The 22,632-nt window shown below is 48.5% G+C and overlaps 1 protein-coding gene and 1 long non-coding RNA gene across 3 annotated transcripts; one reads left to right on the forward strand and one right to left on the reverse strand.

The window, feature by feature from the left end:
• The first annotated feature begins 123 nt into the window (after nucleotides 1-123).
• On the forward strand, nucleotides 124-6,879 carry LOC123025411. The gene is made up of 3 exons (XR_006415118.1): nucleotides 124-249; nucleotides 1,321-1,384; nucleotides 2,900-6,879. It is a non-coding gene; the product is annotated as an uncharacterized LOC123025411 (long non-coding RNA).
• CSNK2A2 (casein kinase 2 alpha 2) lies at nucleotides 4,566-22,239 on the reverse strand. 2 transcript variants are annotated; one of them, XM_044434088.1, is made up of 11 exons: nucleotides 21,968-22,236; nucleotides 18,819-18,920; nucleotides 18,100-18,150; nucleotides 16,158-16,217; nucleotides 15,397-15,480; nucleotides 14,778-14,888; nucleotides 14,034-14,135; nucleotides 11,686-11,786; nucleotides 10,156-10,304; nucleotides 8,500-8,593; nucleotides 4,566-4,980 (listed from the first exon to the last, which is right to left on the reverse strand). In XM_044434088.1, the coding sequence occupies exons 1-10, from the start codon at nucleotides 22,136-22,138 to the stop codon at nucleotides 8,517-8,519; spliced, it is 1,008 nt and encodes a 335-aa protein (XP_044290023.1). In that variant the 5' UTR covers nucleotides 22,139-22,236; the 3' UTR covers nucleotides 4,566-4,980; nucleotides 8,500-8,516. The 2 variants fall into 2 exon arrangements, with proteins under 2 accessions (XP_044290023.1, XP_044290024.1); XM_044434089.1 differs by lacking the exon at nucleotides 18,819-18,920 and having other exon boundaries at nucleotides 21,968-22,239.
• Nucleotides 22,240-22,632: the final 393 nt, after the last annotated feature.

The following is a 22,632-nucleotide window of genomic DNA, read 5'->3' on the forward strand; positions in this document are numbered from 1 at the left end:
TCCATAGAGATGGGAAGGGGTAGAAGGGCGGCTAGGGGTGACTGTTCTAAGCTTCCGCAGTTTGGGCTGCAGCTCCCATCATCCGCAGCAGGCCCAACGCATCTGGAGGAGGCGCCGAGCTGGGCAAGTCTGCTCCGACCGCTGCGTCGCCCGCAGTTAACGGGAGACTTCCGATGCTTTGCTGCGCTTTCTGAGTTAGTCGTGGAAACTGCACCCGGGGGTAGGCCCAGTCAACCCTGGGGCCTACTGGTGAGTAGGAGGGCACCCAAACCTTACCAGAAAAAAGGGGGCGGCGCAAAGCAGGCCCCTCTAATTAAAAAATAATAATTCCAAAAACGATGGCGTGCGCTAGAGGCGCTCTAGAACAATATTTCAGGGCCAAAACCCTTGCAACAATTACGTTGCTGTTGCTGTTGTTCTTATTAACTGCACCATACCCAGATCCTCTCTGAACAAGAGAGAAAGGGAAACTCTGGACTACCAGCTTCCCAGTGAACTAAAGGCAAAGCTTGAACAGATGGGATTGATGTAATTATTTATTTAGGATATTAATATTATCCTAATTATTATTAAATTATTATTAGATTAAAATGTGTGATAATCTGCAAAAGACGCATTTCTGGGCAATAGCCCCATCCCACACAACAGGAATTTCCCACACAACAGGAGTTGGTACTCAGCCTCATTTGGGTACAGAAATGCTACATGAAAGAACACTGTTACAAAACCTTGTATTCTGTATTCTGGAAAATGGTCTAGAATAGCAGCTTCTAAGTGAACCAGTGTGGTGTACTGGTTGAGTGTGTTCTTGGGTTCTACTTCCCATTCAGTCATGGAGCTCGCTGGGTGACTTCACGCCAGTCACAAACTCTCAACCCAACATACCTCACAAAGGAATAAGATTGAAAGGAAGATAAGTACATAAGCCACTTTGAATTCCTTGGAAGGAAAAGGGGCAGGATTTAAATATGATTAATAAACCAATCAATAAATAAACCAAACCAATAAAATTCATCTGTCTCACATAGCTATACCAGAGGGATGCTGTAGGCCACCAAATTTCCATAGAAACTCAATTCCTATCCAGGCAATAGTTTGTCGTTCAGAAAAAGGCCTTTAATGCCAATTGCAAAGCAGACCCCCCTCAACCCAATGTAGAGGTCACATGTAACTGGATGGGACAAGATGCAATACACCAGAGTACTTCTGTAAAACGCACTGCACTGGTTCCGGGTAATATATGCCCTTCAGGGAGAACCATCAGGAATGACAATCTCCAAGTAAGCCAAATAACTACATTCATCTCTCATACACATGCAGATGGGGCTTATACAGCAGCCTGAAAAACATCAGAAAACAGCACAACACCCAGGAATCACTTAAGGTAGTTTTCATTGTCTGTACTTGTTTAAAAATTCACTCTTACAGTGCTTCCTCCAGCAGCCCTCATGCGCACAGCCGGTCCCAGACTGATGCCTCAGTTATCTTACAAAGTAGGCAGTGTCTGCAAAATCTTGTGCCAGAATCAAATATGTTACACTTTCAGGTGCCACAAGACTGTCATTTTTGCTGTTACGGATCAATAGGGCTACCCTTCGAGAAGTAAGCTCATGGACAGGAATGATCTGGTAGCCACTGCTTACTTGGTCTTCCAAAAAGGCCTTTGTTCGTGTCACTCCCCAAAGTCTCCTGAGCAAACTCAGCTTTCACAGAATGGGGAGGGTCCTCTTATGGATCAGTAACCAGTTAAAGAACAGGAAGCAGGGAGTGGGGATGAGTGCCCAATTCTCCCAAAAGGAGATGTAACCAGCAGGGTCCCTCAGGGACTCCTGATTTTCAAACTTGTTCATAAATGCTGTGGAACTGGGAATGAGCAGTGAAGGGGCCAAGTGTACACCAAATTATTTAAGGATTGCTGTTATAGGCCAGTTTCAAACATTCGGTTTCTAGCCAAGGTGATTGAAAAGTTGGTGGTGTTGCAACTCCAGATGCACCCGAATGGCTATCTGGGCCTGTTTCAATTAAGCCAGCACATAGGTCTGAGACTACTTTGGTAGACCTGGTGGATGACCTATGCCTGGAACTGGATGGGTGGACAGTGCAGCCTGCTAGTTCTTCAGGACCTGCTAGTTTCTGTTGTGCTTGACCGTGGGATCCTTCTGAGGCACCCGAGGTCAAGCTGCGGGGGCACTGTACTGCGTTTCTGGTCTGTTCCATCAGAAGGTGGCATGACAGGACTGCAGTTCCTCACCTAGTCTAAACTGTCCTTCAGGGCTCTGTCCTGGCCCCTCTGTTACTTAACAACTTCCTAAAACCTCTGGCAGAGGTCATCCAGTGCTTTGGAGTGCGTGCAACTTTGGAACAAGCATCTCTGTTGCTCTCCAAGGAAGCAGGCAGCACCCTGCAATTCAACAATGGGCCAATGAACAAGGTCAGCTAATTCTGGAAAAGGCAGAAAATCGGGCTCAGTGACTGGGGTTCAACCTGCTCTGAACGGGCTTGTGCACTTCCTGAAAGAATGAGTTCCCAGTCTAGGAGTGCTCCTGCATCCAATGAGGTCCTTGGCGCTTCAGGTGGCAGCAGTGAAAGGAGTGCCTTTTCACAAGTTCCATGTACCAACTGCAACAGGTGCCAAGTCTGACTGGGCCAGCAAGTTATGCAGGCCTTGCTTTCATCACACTTACACAGTCGCAATATGCTGTGCATGAAGCTCTCTTTCAGCTGGGTTATTAATTGGCAAATGGGATCATGATACCACTGTCGGAGGACCTGCACTTATTTCTAATGGGTTTCCAAGCTCAACTCAATTTTAGGCTTAAGCATGTGGTATCAACTCAGTTCCAGGTTTTCTTGGTTGACACTGATTGTGCTGAAACCTTTCCATCTGGGCTTTGACCAGGCTGGGAGCCAGAAGTGTCTTGATCACCCTGGTTGGGCAGCTCTCACCAGACGACTACGGGAGGAATGGCCTTGCTTCTTCCAGTGACAGCTGATGCCACATCCCGCCCCCCAGGTGCCAGATGTTCTGAACTATACTTCCCATCAGCTCAACCATAATGACCAATGGGCAGAGGCAAGAATCGTGCCCTTCAGAAGGGTTCCAGTACCAGACAGGATCCATTCCTACAATTTAGTCAGGGAAGGGAGCTCTCCGAGACTGGATGTGGACAACAATTCCTCTCCTGTGGTTCAAGTCCTGTCAGATCTCCAGACAGCCTCGCTTTCGAATGCTACATGACTACAGAGCCATTTTCTGCACAGGTGTCCGGAGAAGGATCCATGAGCTTTCTGGTGTGGCAAACTGCATGAATCCTGAGGAAATGTAGGCACAGGACAACGAATCTCTGATATATTTCCACTCTCCGCCTCTGTGCCTGGGCTGTTTTCACCTTGCAGGGGTTCTGTATTCTCAGAACCACCCACGAGGAAAGCATAAGAAGCCTCTCATCCAGGGCCACCGGCGTAGCCCTCCTTGGGCCTACTGCCCTTTCCCCAGGCCAAGAGGGAGCCGGTTGTGGCCCTCCAGATTGTTTTAGCCTATACCTCCCACCATGTAGGCTGCCTGGGTTGTAGGTCAAAACATCTGGTAAACCCCAGTTGTAACAGAAACACGTAGCAGACCAGACACAGATTTCCTTGAATCACATTAGTCCAGGCATAGTTTATCAGTCACGTGAAATACTGTATTTCAAAATGAGGTTTTTCGGGTTTTTAGGCACCTTTGAGCAAAACTGGAGAGGTGTTTCAGGTTTTGCAGGGTTGTGTTTGCATGGCAGAACTACCTGTGGATTGTTTAAAGCATGGATGAGCACGAACAAGCAAGTGGGAGCAGCTTCTGACTGCCCCAATACTCCCACTGCAGCCAGGTGCAGCTAAACAACCCATGGATGCCCCTAATGGGGACATCTGAATTGGGTGTTCTGGGCCGCTGGGGAGAGAGAACCCCTGGTTTAATTCTTGAGGTAGGACTTGGGGTTGTCTTCTCTGCCAGCAGCCCACAATTCTGGGTTCAGACATCACAACGCACAGACCAGAGATGGGGTGTTGTTTAGCTCAGCAGCAGTGGTGGTGTGTGCTTGCCCGGTTCAATCACGATCACCTATGCTCATAGCAACCCCGGGGCAGTCATGCCTCTGAGCTGAACCAGTGTTGTACAAGCCATCTTCAAAAAGTTGCCCCCTCCTGTTTTTCTCTCCCTCATTCCTTTTATTTTTTCCTTTCCACTTTGGACAACGAACCGCCAATTCTTTGATGCCATTGCTGTTTCTCAGTGCCATATTGATGGAGATATAGGGGAGGGTGGCCTTGGGAGATGGTGGGCTGGAAACAGAATGGTTGCCATTATCTAGTAGATTCGTTGTAGGAAATGCTACTGCTCTTTTGCAGTGTCTCCACTTTCTTTCAAAACCTCAATGACCATTGTCAAAGAACCTGATGTTTCTCTAGTGCTGGCCCTTCCCAGTCTAGACAGGAAGATGTACCCCCAGCTGGGCTTTGATCCTGCACCACAGTAGCATCCCTCACTGTGTGCCTTCCCTTGGCTTTCAGTTAAGACTCGCCATGCATTTACTTAATTTTTTATTCAATAATATATAATTACTTTAATATAGAACTGTCCATCATGCCACAGAGCTTCCCTCCTCCCGCAGCCTGCAAAATAGGAGCCAGTTACTTCTCAAGGCGGCACATGCTGGGCCGGGTTTGAGGAAGCCACCTGAGCCAACAACAGTTTTGCATACCCTTCATGTTTTCCATGCTTTCTCGGTCAGGAAGGAGTCAACAGGAAGTCAAAAGCAGAAGTTAAGGTTTGTGTTTTTATATGCCATCAGCTGCCGCTGTTGCAGTCCTCACTCCGGAACCTGCCACCGGGATGCCACCTGGACGCCGCACACCACCATCTCTGTACACAAGTGGATTAAGACGTTTGATTTGGTTCTTGTTCTGCTTATGGGAAATTGGGAGGAACAGCATCGGACAGACCTAGGGAGAGAGGGGAAGCAAGCATCAAAGGCAAAGCTGGCGTTGGAAGGGACCAAGCATGCAGCCCAAACAGTTAGTGCTGTGAGCCAGGGCGACGGGGAGTGTTAGACCAAAGGCTTACTGCCAACCCCCCTGCCATTTTCCACCAAGAGCCCACCTGTCTGCCAGGCCACCTCCTCCTGTGAAGTGAGTGTGCCTTAGGACAACCTGTGCCAAGACTGTGGTGGCGATCTAGAGCTGGTGCTGCATTATGATGGCACGTGAGTGACAGCAAGCAGAAAGAGCAAGATAAACGCTCAGCCTGGCATCCCACTCACTCATTCATCTCACGTTTACAACAGAACGCAGCTCTTTCACCCTTCTCTCTGAAAAACAGGTATGTAAGGAAGGATGGGGCATCTTCTGCAAGGTTTCCAATTCCCACCAATGCAGCTATGCCAGCCACTCTGGGGCCAGGCTGCATCTTCACATCAAGTTCTGCAGAAGCAGAGCAGCTAAGCAGAGATTTCATTTTCCTGGGACTCTTGGTTTTTATTTGGAGGGAAGAGGGGGAGAAAAGATGCACTTGCTTGTTTAGCTCTTACGGCTGCCACAAGAAGTGTTCGAAAAAGTGTGGACAGTCCATTCTGATGGAAGCTTCCAAAGCCAGAGGTTGTGGAACAAGATTTCCAGGGATGGGGATGGGATTCAGTGCCCTTGAGACTTGGCCGCTCCGCATGACTGGCAAAACAAGAAGAGCGAAGCAAGCGGGCCTCACTTGCGCAGGCCGCACAGCTCCACATTTTCCTCGCTGTTGATTTTGTCTGGTTCTAAAAGCGCAGGCTAGACACAGCTCTTCCAGGAGCAGCCTCCCCCGTCTGATGCCTTCCAGCGTGGCCCAGCTGGGAAGTTCCGGTCCAACACTCCTGGAGGCCACCAGAAGCCATTTCCTGGCTGAGCAGCCAAGCATCAGCACACCCACAAGCTCACACTGGCCAAGAGGCTGGCTGCCACAGAGCTAAGGGGTGAGAAACGGGACTGGCAGGCCCTGTCACAGAAGGCGATGATCAAAGCAGCCGGCCCGTCCAGCGCCCGGGGCCAGAGTGTGGGCGTTCAGCATTGCTGTGGCCCAGTGGCCGAAACAGCGAGCAGATCAGGGGGCTCCAGTCTGAAGTCCACCGTGACTGGTGCCGCATCACCAGGCCAGCCCTTTTCTTCTCTAGCCTCGCCCCACCATCCATGGTATCATCACAGCGGCCTGCTTTACTGTACTGGATAACAATACAGCGTGACTGTGGAAATCTCTGGACGCCCCATAGTTTTCTGAAGAAGAGGCCCCTGCTCTCATGCACCACAGGCCAAGGGAAATCTTAGTCATGCTTGGCAGGCACCAGATGTCTTTGGGCCCAGGAACTGAGGAGGATGGAAGACCCAGCACTTCCCTAGGCCTGTTCTGTGCTTCGCTCAGACAGGCACCGGATAAAGTGAGCACAACTACACACTGCCTCCCCTCGCCTTTTGCCCTAATCGGGAGGCCTTCCCGGGGTGAACTGGACACTGCTTTTTCCTAAAGACAGATGCAGTTAAAGGAACATGTGCCTATCAGAGACTTGTACATTTAAGGCCGCAGCCCTTACTTGGTAGGAAGCTCCGCTAATAGAGCAAGGCCTACTTCTCAGTAAGCATAGGACTGTGCTGCAAGTTGAGATTACGTACAGCAAGGAGCAGACACACTTGTAAACTTCCTGCCTTGAAACAAAGAGCATTCCTTGCCAAGGAAATGAAATTCCGCACCACGAGGTCTACCCTGCACTCTGATTAACCTGTACATACCTACGCCCACTATTTACTTGTGAATTCAGTATTTTGGTTCTTAAAAACTCTGTTTACAATGATAATAAATGCTTATTTCCATCCTTACCCACTTCATAAAAGACAGTGAGGGGGCAGATTAAATAAGGATGAGCAAAAGCAGTTAGAAGCTACAAGGAAGCATCCAACATCCTTTTGCAGGCTGTTTGAGGTGGACTTGGTCTGAAAGCAATCAGACTTTTGGTCAGAAATAAAAAGCATCTCGAGAGGAAAGGTGGCTGCACCATCGCCAAGGCTCGGGGGTCACTTTTGCTTATTTGCCCCTGCTACCAACCCCATGAAATGAGGTCCTGATCTGGAATCCAGAGCAAAAAGTACAATCCACTTTTACAACCAGTGCTGCTTTAGTTGAAGGGGGGAGTGTCGCGCAATAGATTTCCTCCTGAGCCCTGAACGGATTGATCTCTTAGCTCCTGAATCAGCTCTTTCCTTCCAAAGAATTCCCAGAGACTAGACGGAGAACAACACACGTTTGTACATAGAGAGATTTATTGGTTCCAGTGAATTGTACAAATGGTTCTCACCTGATATCAATGCTAACATGTTGTTATTGGGACGTGGAATGTAAACAGATGCTTCAAATAGAAACAGTCTAACTGTATTACTTAAAATTAAATATTTGACAATGTAATAGAAAAAAAAAATCTGCATTTAGGCATGGTGACAAAAGCATGTGTGGATTTAGGTTAATGAAGTCACCAGAATCACACAATATAATCCCCCAGCAGTGGGGTTGAACTATGGGGCTCAAGAAGAGACCCACTGAAAAAACTAAAGGAGCATCTCACACACCCATCCCCCAAAGGAAAAGATTTACCCAACAAAGCCAACACTGGGCTGGGCGTGTGCAAACGTGCGAGGGAGCCGAGCCCCACGCAGGTGCCGCTCACCGGCCCTGAACAGCCCCACTGCTTCTGGCTTCCAGAACTTCCTTCTGGTCTCTGTGGCCTCCACACCCCCTTGCAAATTCAAAGTGCTCCATCAAAGCAGTTCCAAAATCTGCACTTCGATGGGGACGACCACGATGGCCTTTCAGCCAGAGGAAATGCCCATTCTGCCTCAGAGAACAGCCCTTCCTCCCTCTGTGGCGGGGGCTTCAGGAAGAAGGGGGAGGGTCCCAGGGTTCCTGATGGTGTCTGCTTTAAAGCACCTTGGCATGACCAACTCAACCCATTTCCAACACTTACTGTTCAAACAAGGGGGAGGGGTCATGAACCAAGATCAGCCCTGAAAAGAGCACGGGTGGCATCCACCACGTGCGGGCTTCCGTCTGCTGAGACTCTGGGCCCACCTGGGCTTTTTTCTATGGGGTACATGCGCTATTCCAGTTATGTGCAGGAGGGGAGATATCAAAAGGTTGCCCAATGGAAGAACAGAGAAAATGGCACATTAGGAAAATAGAGTAAGAAACTGCAGAATCAACCCAGAGCCGGCTGCACAGATCTCGAGGCAAACCCTTGAATCCATGTAAATCTTGCACAACCATTTGGATTGGGACTTTGGTAACACACAAGAGAGAGCTGGAGTAGCCGTAAGTGCTGGGGGTTGGGGGAGGCTAAGACCTAGCCCCCTTCAAGATGAGGTTTCTGCTGAGCATACAGGGACTTGGTCCATCCCTTCCCCAGGTGACCGAAGGGTATGTTTGTATTTGTAAACCTCTGGAATTACCCGTCGTTCCCCCGGCTTCATCGTGCTGCTGTCAGGCCACTGGAGAGCACGGAGCTGTCGGAGCTGGGCTGGGCCTGCTCCTTGACAACTGGATCTGCAGGAAGAGAGGAGGCGGGGAGATTAACGGGACCAAACAGGCCTGTGGTTAAGAACGTGAGAGCAGCCATGTTGGACTGGGTCACGGTCCTGCCTAGTCCAGCTATCAGTCCACATGGTCCTCTGGTCTTGGGAAACCCAGTCCAGGTGAGATTACGACTGCCACTGGGGTAGCCATTTCAGCAATCCTGTGCTCACGTGCTGTTCTCCAGAGAACTGGTTAGAAGAGGAAACTGCAGCTACGCTTACACAATGCTCTCTGTTCAATCCTTAAAACCACTGGTTCCGTGATACCTTGGCCGTGCTAGCCTCACGCTTGACTGAAGCAACGCAAAGCAAATGTGCAGAACTGCACTGCCGGCAAGCTTCCTGCTCCTTCCCTTCCCACCTTGTGCAGTCCTCCCTGCTCCTGGGGGAGGCTGCAAGCTCACTGGGGGAGGGACCTGGCACTTGGCTTGTGAAGCCTTACAGGGCAGGCCAGTGTGCCTCAGTGGCACTCTGTAAATAACAGCCCACCCCGTCTCGGAGGAGACCTTTCAGGAGAGCCTGCTTCTTTTCTTGGTCTAGGGAGAACTGAGCCAACGGACATGTGCAAACAAACTAGGTGACCGGGGCACTTTCTGTGAATATCCTGTGGCAAATTCAAAGCGTGCTAATCCAGCTTCATATAAGGAAAACGAGGAATCACTTGCCAGCTGCCATGGCTTATTATTCGGAACGCCAATATTACCGTCATTATATTACGTTTGTGCACTGCCCGCCTTCCTCTTGCAAGGATCTAAAGGCAGCTTACAAGGGGCTGCTCTTCTCCATTTCATCCTCAACAATCACCCTGTGAGGTCAGTTAGTCAGAGTCAGACTGGCCCAAGGTCACCCAGGGTGCACCATGGCTGAGTGGGACTAGAACCCGGATCTCCAGGTGTCCAGTCCAGCATCCCCCAGCCCAGTGGCAGCACACCACACTGGCTCTCAATGGCAAAACTGGAATTCCACTACTAATCATTCTGGGAGGTGCAAATACTTTCAAACATCGGTATATTTGAATGACCTTTATTAAACCTCACAGTGAACCTGTCTATAGTTTGCATTTCCCTAAATCAAGGCTGCACCTTCTAAATCCAAGGGAAGATTTTAAAGGTTTTCCTGATAGCATGTATTTCAAATAAATAACAAACATATTCATATATTTTATAAGCAAACATAGTATATTATTTCTTGTAACAGCTACAATTAATAATTATCAATATGGTAATAACATATATTTAGTTAGTACATATATTTTACGGGTATGAAGTGCTTGTTTCAGAAGGGTAGCTGTTAGTCTGTTGTGTCAGGTTTCAAGACAAACACAAATATGCCAGCTTCCAAAGCAGCATAAGGGTCTTTGTTCCTTGTTTGCAGAATATGTGCAGGATTTTTAATTTTGTATTAAAAAAATCCTGCCCCACCCACAATGGTTCAAAATGCTTAAAAGCACTGAACCATTTACAGCTTTTATAAAAAGTGGCTGAACAGGCGCCCACGAGTCCCACTCTATTCTGCCTGCCCCCAAAGACTTACAGAAATAGGGGTGCTCCATAGCTTCTTTGGCAGTCAACCTCTGTTGATGGTCATATCGCAGGAGTTTGTCCAGAAGATCTAAGACTTCAGGGCTGACCAGGTGTCTGTTTTCACTATGGATGAAGTTCTCCCAACGCTTCCGTGAATGTCTGCCAGAAAGGTGGAAAGGTAAACTTGTGGAAATGATGCCTGAGAATTCAACACCTCCAGGTGAAGAGTTGCAACAGGGAGACCAGGAAGCTGCTTGTGGGCTTTGAGACATGTGTTCTGAGATCAGTCTTCTGACCCAGAGAAATCTTGCCTGCCACTGCCAGCATCCTAACCTAGTTAATCCAGTTGGCCAGAAGGTTTCCTTCAAGTGTTTAAGGTGGTTACAAAAGCGACATGCATGGGCTGAAAAGGCAGTGAGATGAGTCAATATTTTAATATGTTGGCTAACAGAATCAAGCCATGTGTGTTGGAATCAGTGTGGTTTACTGGTTAGACTCCTGGATTCAGGAGATCAAAGCTTTACCCAGCACTCAGGCGTGACATTCACTGGGTGACTTTGAGCTTATCCCTGACTCTCAGCCTAACCCACCTCACAGGCTTGCTGTGCGGATAAAATGAAGAGGATAGCCCTCACCTGGCTTCCCTGCAGAAGGAAAGCTGGCAGGATAGGAATCTGTCTGTTTCTACCCCACAAGTGAGCCCACCATCTTCACCAGTCTCACAACCCCCGCCTTGCTTTCTCCATAGCGCCCCCCTTCCAACCTTATTTGAGGCGGTGCAGATTTCCCTGCTCTTAAACTTTTCTGCCTTCTTTGTACAGCCCATTAGAACTGGGATGCTGGTCCATGTGGTGCAGGCACACACGCCAGCCAAGTCATTCCTTTCCCCTTCTGAAATGAATGCTCCTGTTTATCTTTTTGAAACAAAAATCTGTACAAATATTTTATATTTTTATATTTTTTATTTATTTTATATTGTTAATTTTAATTTTATATTGTTATTTTTGTATTTTATTGTATTTTATTGTGTTGTAAGTCGCCCCGAGGCTTCGGCACGGGGCGGCATAGAAATGCTCTAATAATAATAATAATAATAATAATAATAATAATAATGATGATGATGATGACAGGTGATGTTTCTGGTCTCTGAATGCATGCACCAACTAAGCTCCTGATTCGAGCAGCAGAAATGCACTAGCTAATTCCTCTGTAGTTTGCTGTGTACAAACCACACCTCTGGTTAAACCCCCCCGCCAAGATTTGTACTGGTCATTACACGTGTATACATGGAAGGTGCGGATGTTGGCAACCAGGCTGCAGAGAAGGCTAGCAGCGGTTGGCAGAAGAATCCACATCCACCTGAAGAAAAGGCTAAACCTCTCTGGAACAGGTTCCAGGATGTGCCTATGAGCAAACCAATCCCTGGTGGCTGTATTTTTTCACTGGGAGGGAAAGAGAAAAGGCAGGTGTACTTCACTCTAACGGTGCGCTCCTCAAGCAACCACCAGCACAACAAAAATATAAGCCACAATGAACTCACTGTCCCAGGATATCATTGAAGTGGGGATCCAAATCTATGTGGTACTTCTTCAGATAACCATATAATTCATCTGTACCCAGAACCTTTGCAATGCGAACCAACTGCAATGAAAGAGAGAGCTCTGTAGCGATAGAAGAGTAAAAATGACACTCCACCACACTCCGCTTCTCTGCTGGGACAAAGCTAGCTGAGAAGCTGCCTCTGGAAAAAAGACAGGCAGGAATCGGGCAGAAGCAAGCAGCCTCTTTTCCCAGCTATGTAAGGAGGGTTCGGAACAGCACACAATTCCCCCCGTGTCGCCTTCCACATCGGACGAGCTATTCCCATTCAAAGAGAAACCCGGAAGGGGGTGCAGCTCAGTGCGCACGCTGTGTGAACCATGTCCCAGGTTCCATTCCTGCCCTCTCCACTGCCTGTGCTACTGGAGGGAAACTCCCAAGCAGCACGTGCTGGACTGGCATACGGCAGCTTTGTATACCCATCTGAGGCATCGTTCCTGCTAGCTGGCCCAAGTTGCTAGCAATGCTGGGTGGAAGCACTGTTTGACGGGCCCCAAGAGTTTCTTAATTTAACATTAAGAAAACTAAGATCATGGCATCCGGTCCTCTCACTTCCTGGCAAACAGATGGGGAAGAAATGGAGGTAGTGACAGATTTTATTTTCCTGGGCTCCAAGATCACCGCAGATGGGGACTGCAGCCAAGAAATTGAGACACATGCTCCTTGGAGGAAAGCTATGGCAAATCTAGACAGCATACTAAAAAGCAGAGACATCACCCTGCCAACAAAAGTGCGTATAGTCAAGGCGATGGTTTTCCCAGTTGCAATGTATGGCTGTGAAAGCTGGACCATAAGGAAGGCTGAGCGCCAAAGGATTGAGGCCTTTGAATTGTGGTGCTGGAGGAGACTCCTGCGAGTCCCTTGGACCACAAGGCGATCAAACCGGTCAGTCCTAGAGGAGAGCAACCCTGACTGCTCTTTAGGCCAGATCCTGAAGATGAAACTCAAATACTTTGGCCACCTAATGAGAGGGAAGGACTCCCTGGAGAAGAGCCTAATGCTGGGAACAATAGATGGCAAGAGAAGGAGGGGACAGCAGAGGATGAGGTGGCTGGATGGAGTCACTGAATCAGTTGGTGTGAGCTTAGGTGGACTCCGGGGATGGTGGGGGACAGGAGGGCCTGGAGGAATGTTGTCCATGGGGTCACGATGGGTCGGACACGACTTCGCGACTAACAACACCAACAAGAGGAACTGGTCTACATCCATTTAAACCCTGCCTAGCCAGGGGCTCACTGCATGCCCAGGCATTCCTGAAAGATCAGATGGACGTGCTGCCATGGGGGCTTTTTATTTACTTTATGAAAGCCTCGGAGACAGGCAAGAAGGCTATGACACCTTATTTAGGGCAATGATTCTAGTTCACATTTATGATGCTAAATTATATAGCTTGCCTAGAGAATCAACCCTGGCAAAAGTCATGCTCAACATGTCAAATTACAGTGGAGGTGGGGACAAGACATCTTTTACTTGACTATTTAAAAATATATTTTAATGATTTCAATAAAGTATTAAATGTCTTAATAACACAGATATCTTATTATGGGTATTTTATTCTTGCTAATCCAAGTTTAACTTCTACACTCATTTTCTTGCTGCCTTAGATACTAGCAGAGAAAATTTCAAGACATTTCCAGTTATTAAATTCTTTATACTGTACTTGTCTTTTCCTCCATTTGAACTTAGCTTCTTTGTATGAAAATTACTGGTAAGATATTGATAAGTAATGCTCATTCTAACATGTCTATTGGCATTTTTAGAATCTGGATGAAGTTAAAAGTATTGATTAGACTGACTGTTAACAGACTGGGGTTGTAAGACTGAGTTTCCATGCCACTTGGGACACCAGAAGTTGAAGGACATTCTGCCTAAAAACTTTTAACTTCCTAAGAGTGCCTAACAGAGCAGAACTTCTCTGCGTGTATTTGTTGCATCCACTCTGAAAGAGTTCCTAATAGTCCATACCTATGTTAGGCCAAAGGCTGGCTGCAGTTTGCCCCTGGCTGATTATGCAGCGGGAAAAGGTAAATACTGTAACCAGGCAAGCGAAACACCAAATATGCCCCTTGGTCTCCAAGGAAACAGCCAGCCTCAGGCTGCAAAACCAAGGCCCACCGCCAGCTTTTCAGGAAAAAGACTTCAAAACTGAGACACACTGGTAACCTCTTGCAATCTTTTGGCCAAAGGCTCGAAGGCAGATCTCAGTCTGCCCCATGATGGCCATGGAAAGAGAGGAAATGTTCAACCGTCAGCCCCCTTGCCTATTCCCTGCTACCTGTTCTTTCTCACCTGATCGTAGTTGTCCTGGCCATGGAAAAAAGGTTCTTTTCGGAAGATCATGCTGGCCAGCATACAGCCGAGGCTCCACATGTCTAAGCTATAGTCATACATCTGTGGGGTTGGGAAGAAGCAGAAAAGTCGAGGAAGGTTGTTGCTACTGCAACCTCTCGTTCGAAAGCACAGCTGCTTACAAACCATAGAGTAACTCTCAGTGTTATGCAAGAACTTTATTTCGGCATCCAACAGAAACAACTTCAAAATAAGTCTTTGACACCAACCAAGTTTTTGTGGATCACTGTTTCTCCTGCCCGACCACAGAAAACGCCTTCCTGTCTGTGCTGGTTGCCAATGAATTAAAATTTAAACTCACCTAAATCACACTGAGTTGAATTTTGACCACATCCGGTCATCCTTACCCTTGGATGCAGCCCTTGGCACTCTGTGCCCCTCACTCCTTTCCCCCAGCCGCTTCTCTCCGCTGCTGCCCAGGGTCCCTGGGGCTGCCCATCCCGTGGGCTGAGGAGGGACACTGCACTGTAGCCAAGGGGAGCAGCTCTCCCTGCCACCGTGCTGCCCCACTGGAGGAGCTCCAAGCAACCCGCAGCCAGTCGGGCCACTCCGCCTGCCTCGCTCCTGTGGGGCCAGTGGGCGACGGTCCCTCCCTGCCGGCAGGCCTCCGGCTCCCTGACCCTCTGTGTGAGCGTACCCGCATGCCCGCCTGCTCTTCAGAGCGCACTGGAGGACAAGACTCACTTGGTAGTCCACAAGAAGCTCTGGGCCTTTGAAGTACCTTGAGGCTACGCGGACGTTGTATTCCTGAGCAGGATGGTAGAACTCTGCCAAGCCCCAGTCGATGAGCCGCAACTGCGAACACACAAGACGATCAGGCCGCAAGCCTGCTCAGTGGCCACGCAGCAGCGGCAGAGCCGCTCGTCAGCCTGGTGGCCAGCAGCCTGCATCTGCTCTGTCTGGCAAAGCAAGCCCTGCTGTGCTGGCCGGCCGCGCAGTGCTCTGTTGACCAGAAGGCATGTACAGTATGGGAGTGGAATACCAGAGAACCAGGCCCGGCTGCATGTGTGTCTGAGACCCCAGCTGCACAGGAAGGCTCCCATCCTGTGAGTGCCGAGCAACAGGGTGGAGGCAAAGAGTCCGCAGAGGATGCAAGGGGTGCCCCGCTGCAAGCCAGCCTTCCTGCCTCCCTCCCCAGGGGTCTCCGGAGGGGACACGGATATGGCTAGCTCCAGCTTCTGGCAGGGCCACATGAACCACCCGGTAAATGCAGCCTACCTCGGAGACCTTGCAGCTTCAAGGCCCCGGTCTATGCCTAGAATGCGGCAAGAGCACAACAGAGGGGGCCCTACCGCAGCAATACCTTTTTCTGTTGGTGGTCTATCATGACGTTGTGAGGCTTGACATCTCTATGCATGATCCCCATGCTGTGACAGTAATCCAAGGCCTGACGGAGACACACACAGTTTAGCACCCGGCACAAGCACCCGCTTGCCACCAAAGTAACTCCAGCAGGCCTTGCCTCTTCCACAGCCATTACCCAGCAGCCATTCCATCAGGCAGTGGAAAAGGCAGGGACAGGAAGCAGGACACCGTCAGCTCAGCTGCAGCCCCAGCAGGGTTTGGCCGCTCCCACCTTTGGACTGCTTCCATTCCACCCAAGCACAGTACAGGTATGGCAACGGCCAAAGGTATTGCACCAGGGCATACAAATCACATGATGCCAAGAAGCTGTGCCCAGGTTTTCTTGTCATCCCCCCATCCAATCTTTTTTCCCGGTCGTGTCCTGTCTTTTTCAATTGCAGACCGAGAGTTTTGGGTCGAAATGGTTAAGCCTGCAGGCCCAGATGGGCTCTGGTCTTATCCCACCACATAATATTGGGCCCAAGCATCTCCTCAGGGGAATCCTGATTTCATCTTGCTTCTGGCCCCAGCCTTTCCACACATCAGACACACTAAAGCAAAGCAAAGAAGGTTGGCATAACTCCTGGTCTGGGGTTCTGCTTTTCACTTTTCTCTCCTCAGAGCACTGGTTAAATAGCATCTTCATCCACCGACCAGAACCCCTGTGGGCAAACTTGAGCCCCGCGAGTCAAATTTTTAAACTGCTGCTGAAATACTCACCTTGAGCAATTCATACATATAAAACCGGATATCAAAGTCTGTCAGGATCTGGTACAGTTGCTGAATTTGTTTTGAAAAGAGAAAGGAACAAGGTCAGGGCGGCACCTTTCATGGTGTCCTACGTTGCTCTCCCCTCCCATCTCCCTGGTTGCATCTCACAGCTGGCAGAACAGCACGGCCCACCTGATGCCTCCCACTGCATTCGACTATCCCTGTCAGCATCCCCCAGAGAGAATGCCCTGCTCGGAGGATACTGTGAGTTGTGGGCCAGGGAAGCAGATTTCAGGAGGACGCTGTGGAACCTCTTCCGAATCCAAAGGAAGAGGAACAGATACCAGGACGGAGCTGCAAGGCCCCCAGGCAGGAGGCACATGACACTCACAAAAGTATCAGATGACCCTCTCTGGACTAGACATCTAAGGCTCCTTTGGGTTCCATGTGCCTTGACTCATCACCTGTGCACACAGGTGGCTTTACCAAGAGCAGCCTGCGAGCACACCTTATTTATCAAGTCTGATTCTACCCAACAGTCAAAGCTCTCTGGGTGGTTCACAACAATTAAAATACAACATGAACGTTTAAAACGGCAGTGCCAAATAAAACTAGCAGAACCATAGTGCCAAAAAGCAACTTAAAATGACATTCCCAAGGTATTTAAAGTCCGCAGAAAGAAGAAATTTGCATTACTGAACTCAGCTGACAGTGAGCCAGAGGAACCGTTGACTGAAACTAGAGACACAGAAGAACACAAAAAGGCAATTCCTGCAGCAAAAAGAAAGAAAAAGCCTAGCTGGGTGGCAGAAGGCACGCTCACAATTGCTGAGGGCAGGAAAGAAACAAAAGCAAAAAGTGACAAATAGGGTCAGAAACTTGGACGAAACTGTTCAGTGACTATCATGTAGAGACAAAACGAACCATTACAGTCACCAGTGGAAAGAAATGAAACAAAAGAGGGGGGAAGGGGGCCCCTTCCAGGAGGTCTAAGAAATCAAAGGGAAATTCAAACCTAGATTAGGAATGCTGAAAGGCAAATAGAGGAACATACTATCTGACCAGGATATAATGAGCAGAAGGTGGAAACAATATATGGAAGGACTAGGCTAAAGAGAGGAAGCGTGCTGCAAGGGTGGGAATGAGGAGCCCGGCTGGGGCAACGTGCTGGAGGTGAGCGGCTGCTGAGCAAGTTGCTAGCTGAGCTCCGTACCTGCGACAGTTGCCTGGGTTTGGACAACGGGACCCGCCATCGTGGGTCCAGCAACCCTAAGAACAAGCCACAGGTTGTCAGGGTGGCTTCTTGCCCTCAAACAAGCCACCGGGGGGAACTGGCCTGAGTTCATTCGGCACAGCCCACCATCATGGCTGGCAACTCACAACAGGTGGTCGTGCTGTGCAAATCCCAGCACACCCAACTTCAAGTCAGTTTTCTCAACAAGAAAAAGCATTTGTTTCAGGGCTGTGGGCAATTTCTGTAAGGTTAATTTTCAGCCGCCTCTTTCCACTGTGCTTCAGATGGCATCTGTCGCTTCTGTGGGGTCTGAGCTCCATTCTCCCCAAAGCTTATTATATTGACACACTTGCAGCTCCACCCCCCAGTCACCACAAAAAAGCAGGCGCTGCCAATCCCCTCAACAACACTGTTGTAAACAGAGCACTACAGCAGAGATTAGCGCAGAATTAACTGCTGCAGGGCAACCGTTGCTATATTGAGATCAAGTCACTAGGAAATGCAACCAACTTCTACCGTACCACTCCCTTTGAACCTGAACCACAAAAGCCACAAGCAAAGGCCTCTTGCTGTCTGTTGTTAGCTTCTTATACACTGTTTAAAAGGCTGCACAATGCATTCTTGTCCTGCCCGAGAACAAATCCCCATTTCCCTGGACGCAGCGCTTCCTCGCCCAAGCGTTTCTAGGACTGTGTTAAGACGGGGAGAGAGGCTCACCTTGAAATCCGTGTTATTGATGTATTCAAACACCAGTGCTGGAGTCTTCGACTGCAAGAGAGAAATACCTGTGCTTTAACCACCCCATTCCACAACCCACTTATTATTTATTTATTTAAAACATTTCTATGCCGCCCCCATCGCAACAAAGCCTCGGGGCGGCTCACAACGTAATTAAAATATATAAATAACAGTTAGTACAATTAATTAAAAGCTTGGTAACATCTAAAATCCTAAAAATACATAATAAATTAACAATTAAAATAAGTTTTAAATAAAAAGGTCTTGGCCTGGCACCGAAAAACAAGTAACGATGGCGCCAGGTGGACCTCTCTGGGGAGTGCATGCCATAGGTGGGGCGCCACCACAGAGAAGGTCCTGACACTTTGGGTCATGCCCTCACACAAAACTGAGAAGAGGAGCTAGCCCAGATTTCACTTCCTTCATGTGGGGATGCACAAACAGAGAAGACGTGCTGAGTATTTCCCTGTCTATTCCAAGGAATCAAAGGTGCTTGAGCGCCTATTTTAAAAGCAGAAATATTAAAGGGTCTTCAAACCACCAAGAAACCAGCATGTTAAAAATCCCAGCTTGAGCAATGTTGCACCTACAGGATATATCTGAACTTTAAAATCTGTGTGGAAAACTGGACTTCCCCAACCTGGCTTCAAAAGATAAGCCAACGAGGACAAGCATCCTCGGTACAGAAAGGCACCCACCACTGGATCCTTGACTGTGTCAATCAGCTTAATGATGTTGGTCCCGCCTCGCAGGTTCTCCAAAATCTTCACCTCACGTTTTATCTTCTTTTTCTTCACTGGCTTAAATACATAAGGATGATTAAAAGCATTACTTTGCAGCCAGAAATTAACCTGGGCAGATTCAGGGCTGACATCATCATGGGGGAAGTGGTGGTCACAGAGCACTGGGGAAACTGTCACACGTCTGGACAGAGGCAGGTAGGAAAAGGAACCCTGACTGATTACTGATTTGGTTGTAGCGTCATTTCTTCTGATTCCTCCGGATGAAAAGCAAAGGCTCTCGGGTCCATTGTAAAGATGCATAAGCGGCTCCAGATAGTTTCAAAGATCCTTAGCAAGGGAATTCTGCTGGGGGAGGGCTGCAGCCTTGGCAGAGCCCAGACTGTGCATGACGGTGCCCCGGGGTCCAACACTCCGTGTGCCTAAGAACGGCTGGGAAAGGCTCATCTCTGCGAGCTGGGGAAGGCCTGCCAAGCCGCACAGACCATACAGCTAAATCAGTGTTCCTCAGTTTGAGACCCTCCAGATCCAAAATGTCTGGAGGGCACCAGGCTGCAGAAGGCTGGACTGGATGGACCAAGGCTCAGCGCCTGCATAAACAGCTTCCTATGTTTGAGCAGCTTCATGAAAAGGAGGTTTTGACTTCTCTGTCTGTCTTGGAGGGACACAGAAACGCCAGGTATCTGAGGTTGCTCCTGACTACTGAGGATCCAGGTGCTGCCCACCAGACTTCCAGCAGGTCCATTCCATCCATGCTCTTTTAAGATACCAGGCCCTCTGTTTCTTCCAACTCAGCTCACACAAGACACGGCAAAGCAGCTCACTCCATTCTCGTGACTGCTTGGAAGATGCTGGGAATGCCCCTCCTCTGTCCACCGTCAGCACTTTTTGCTCAGAAGCTGGCTGTGTCCGAACGTGGGGACTCCATTTAACTACCATGGCGGATAGGAAGGGCTCCTACAACAAGCGTGGGTCAAGTAGGTAGAAACAGCTTCAAGCAGGTGGGCCACAGTGGAAGGCCAGGACCTCTTCCCAATCATCCCAGAGTGCCGGACGTGGAATAACAGGCTTCAGTTACAGGAAGCCAGGTTCCGGCTGAACATCAGGAAGAACTTCCTGTGTTAGAGCAGGACAGCAGTGGAACCAACACCGGGGGAGGTGGTGGGCTCCCCCACACGGGGGGCATTCAGGATGCAGCTGGACAGCCATCAGAGGGGGGCGGCTTCACTGGGAGTCCTGCACTCTGGCCCCTTCCAACTCTACTATCATATGACCTTACCAATATTGTGCCAGGAAGGGTTTAGCAGGGCTGAATGGACTTGAAGTGTCAAGTGTTATCATAGATCTGTTTAGCCCAGCTGAAGAAGTGTTGGAAGAAGTATCTCCTGATCTTCAGCACTCACACCCTTAGGCTGTGGCTAGAGATGTAAAGTCCTGGGAAAAATATATATTTTTCTCTTTCTTTCCCAGGGATTTTTGGAAAATCAAGGGAAAATGTGTTTTTTCCTGCATTTTTCAGTTTTTAATTAGATTTATATCCCACCATTTAAACTCAAAGTGGCTTTCATAATTCTGCTGCTGCTCCTGGATTTGTCCCCAAGGCTTCACATCTTAGGTGTGGAACTGAAAAGATGGGAAAGCTGGGTTCTAGTCCCTTTGGCTCTTAACCCAATCTACCTCACAGAGTTGTTTTTCTGAGGATAAATGGAGCAAAGGAGGCCACGTCAGTCACCTTGGACTCCTTGCAAGAGAAAAAAAGAGTGGGATATAAATGCAATAGATTAACGTAATGATATATCATACTCCCATATCCACACCACCAAAGCATTCTGCTGAGCGCAGGACTCGGGCAGACTGCGCCAATTGGAACAGAACAACTGTGCAAGAGGGAAGCACTCAGCTTTTGTGAAGGTAAAAATTCCCATCAGGGACCTCTGTTCGCACAGCCCTTCAAACTGACACGACCTCTTCCACAGCCGCCCTGTGCCAGCACCAATAATTCAGATTAACTCAGAACAAATTATCCAATGTACATTGCCAGCGATCCAACCAGCAGTGAGGGTGATGGATATGCTTGGAAGGCCTTACCCCAATGCTCACAATTCCAAGCACTGAATGTCATTCTGGATGAAGGGGCATGGAGAGATTGCTGAGCCAAAAGCAATGACCCTAGCTGCTAAATACGAGCAGTCTCCTTTAATTACGTCTAAATAATGCAGAATAAGCTGTTCTTCCTCCTAGGAACAACCCAAGCCATATACGGTCCTCGCTTGCTAAACCACAATAACCTGAACATGCATCTTACACATGCCAATTTTGTTACCAGACAGTTTCAATGCCAAGCTTGGGCGTATATATACTGGCCCACCTTTGTTGAACATTTCCTCAGCACTGGATATATACAATGATCAACGACGACCATAAAACTTCTACACCCTCATTTTAATCTATTACATACATCAGCATATTAATTTACTAAAAAAATTTATACAGAATATACAACAAAACAATGACTATATTAACAAAAGCCCGCAACCAGCTTCATAACCCAGTTTAAAACGCCCCAGAACCCCAACAGCTGCTGAATTGGCGTCCAAGAGAATGCAGTATTAGCACCACTGACACCTCATCAAGAAGCTCCAAAAACGGGCACTACAACCAAGAAGGCCCTCCCAAGGGTTGTCCTCTGACATGCCACTAGTAGGCGTGACTGAGAAGAACCTGCCTTGCTCGTTTTAAAACACATGGCAAGATAAGCTATTAACAAATAAATGTATTGATGGAAGAAGGTTTAGCATCCGCCCCCTCAAGGAAGCCCTGCCTAGTATTTTTTACCCTATGAGGCCAACTGTCCGGTGCTGTTCCCACACAGAGCACTTTCAAATTTTACCTTCTTAAAAGTGGCAGGAAGAGAGACTGCAAAAAGGCCCTGCTGGACACATAAATATAATCCAGCACCTCAATATCATCGCTGATATTAAAGCTCAGATGGCTAAAGATATAAAGGCTTCTATCCAAGAAAAGCCCATTACAGAGTATTAGAAAATATTGCCGCCACAGCACTGTTCCCTTGCAAACTCATGGACACGCACCCAGCCATAACTCACCTTAAGAATTTTCACAACCACTCTCTCGTTGTTGGTGATGTTTATGGCCTCGAAGACTTCGCTATATTTCCCCCGGCCAAGTTTCCGAACCAGTTGATAATCATCTTGATTACTGCAGACAGGGAAGAGGAAAACCGCCGAAGAGTGACTAGGATGCAACCTCCCGTCCATTCTCCTTCTCCAAGCCCACAAAGCTGCGCATTCAGGCGACCCGATGCTTCAGCACGCTCCTGCCTTCCCTGAACTGCCATGGCCGGAGTTACAAATCTTCATCCCTATCACCTCAGCATCCCGGAGATGCAAGAGAAGCAAGAAGAAACCCTGCACCTTCCCAAGAACTTTGATCCAAAATATCTGCTGTGCATCTACAAACGACAGAATGAAAGATTCGGCAGCCACTGAAGGAATCCTCCCGTTTGGACTATTGCAACATGCTTTATGTGGGGTTATGCTTAAAGATGATCCAGATATTCAGCTGGTACAGAACGGAGCAGCCAGACTTCTGACAGGGACCAGCAGAGGTGACCATACAACGCCGGTCCTGTGCCATATGCACTGGCTACCAATTGAAGTCTGGGCCGAATTTAAGGTGTTGCCAATAACAGATAAAGCCCTAAACAGTGCAGGGCCTGGTTAGCTAAAGGAACGCCTCCTTCCATACAGAC

The sequence above is a fragment of the Varanus komodoensis genome, unplaced genomic scaffold (genome assembly GCF_004798865.1).
Source record: "Varanus komodoensis strain SLA01 unplaced genomic scaffold, ASM479886v1 scaffold27, whole genome shotgun sequence".
Classification (NCBI taxonomy): Eukaryota; Metazoa; Chordata; class Lepidosauria; order Squamata; family Varanidae; genus Varanus; species Varanus komodoensis.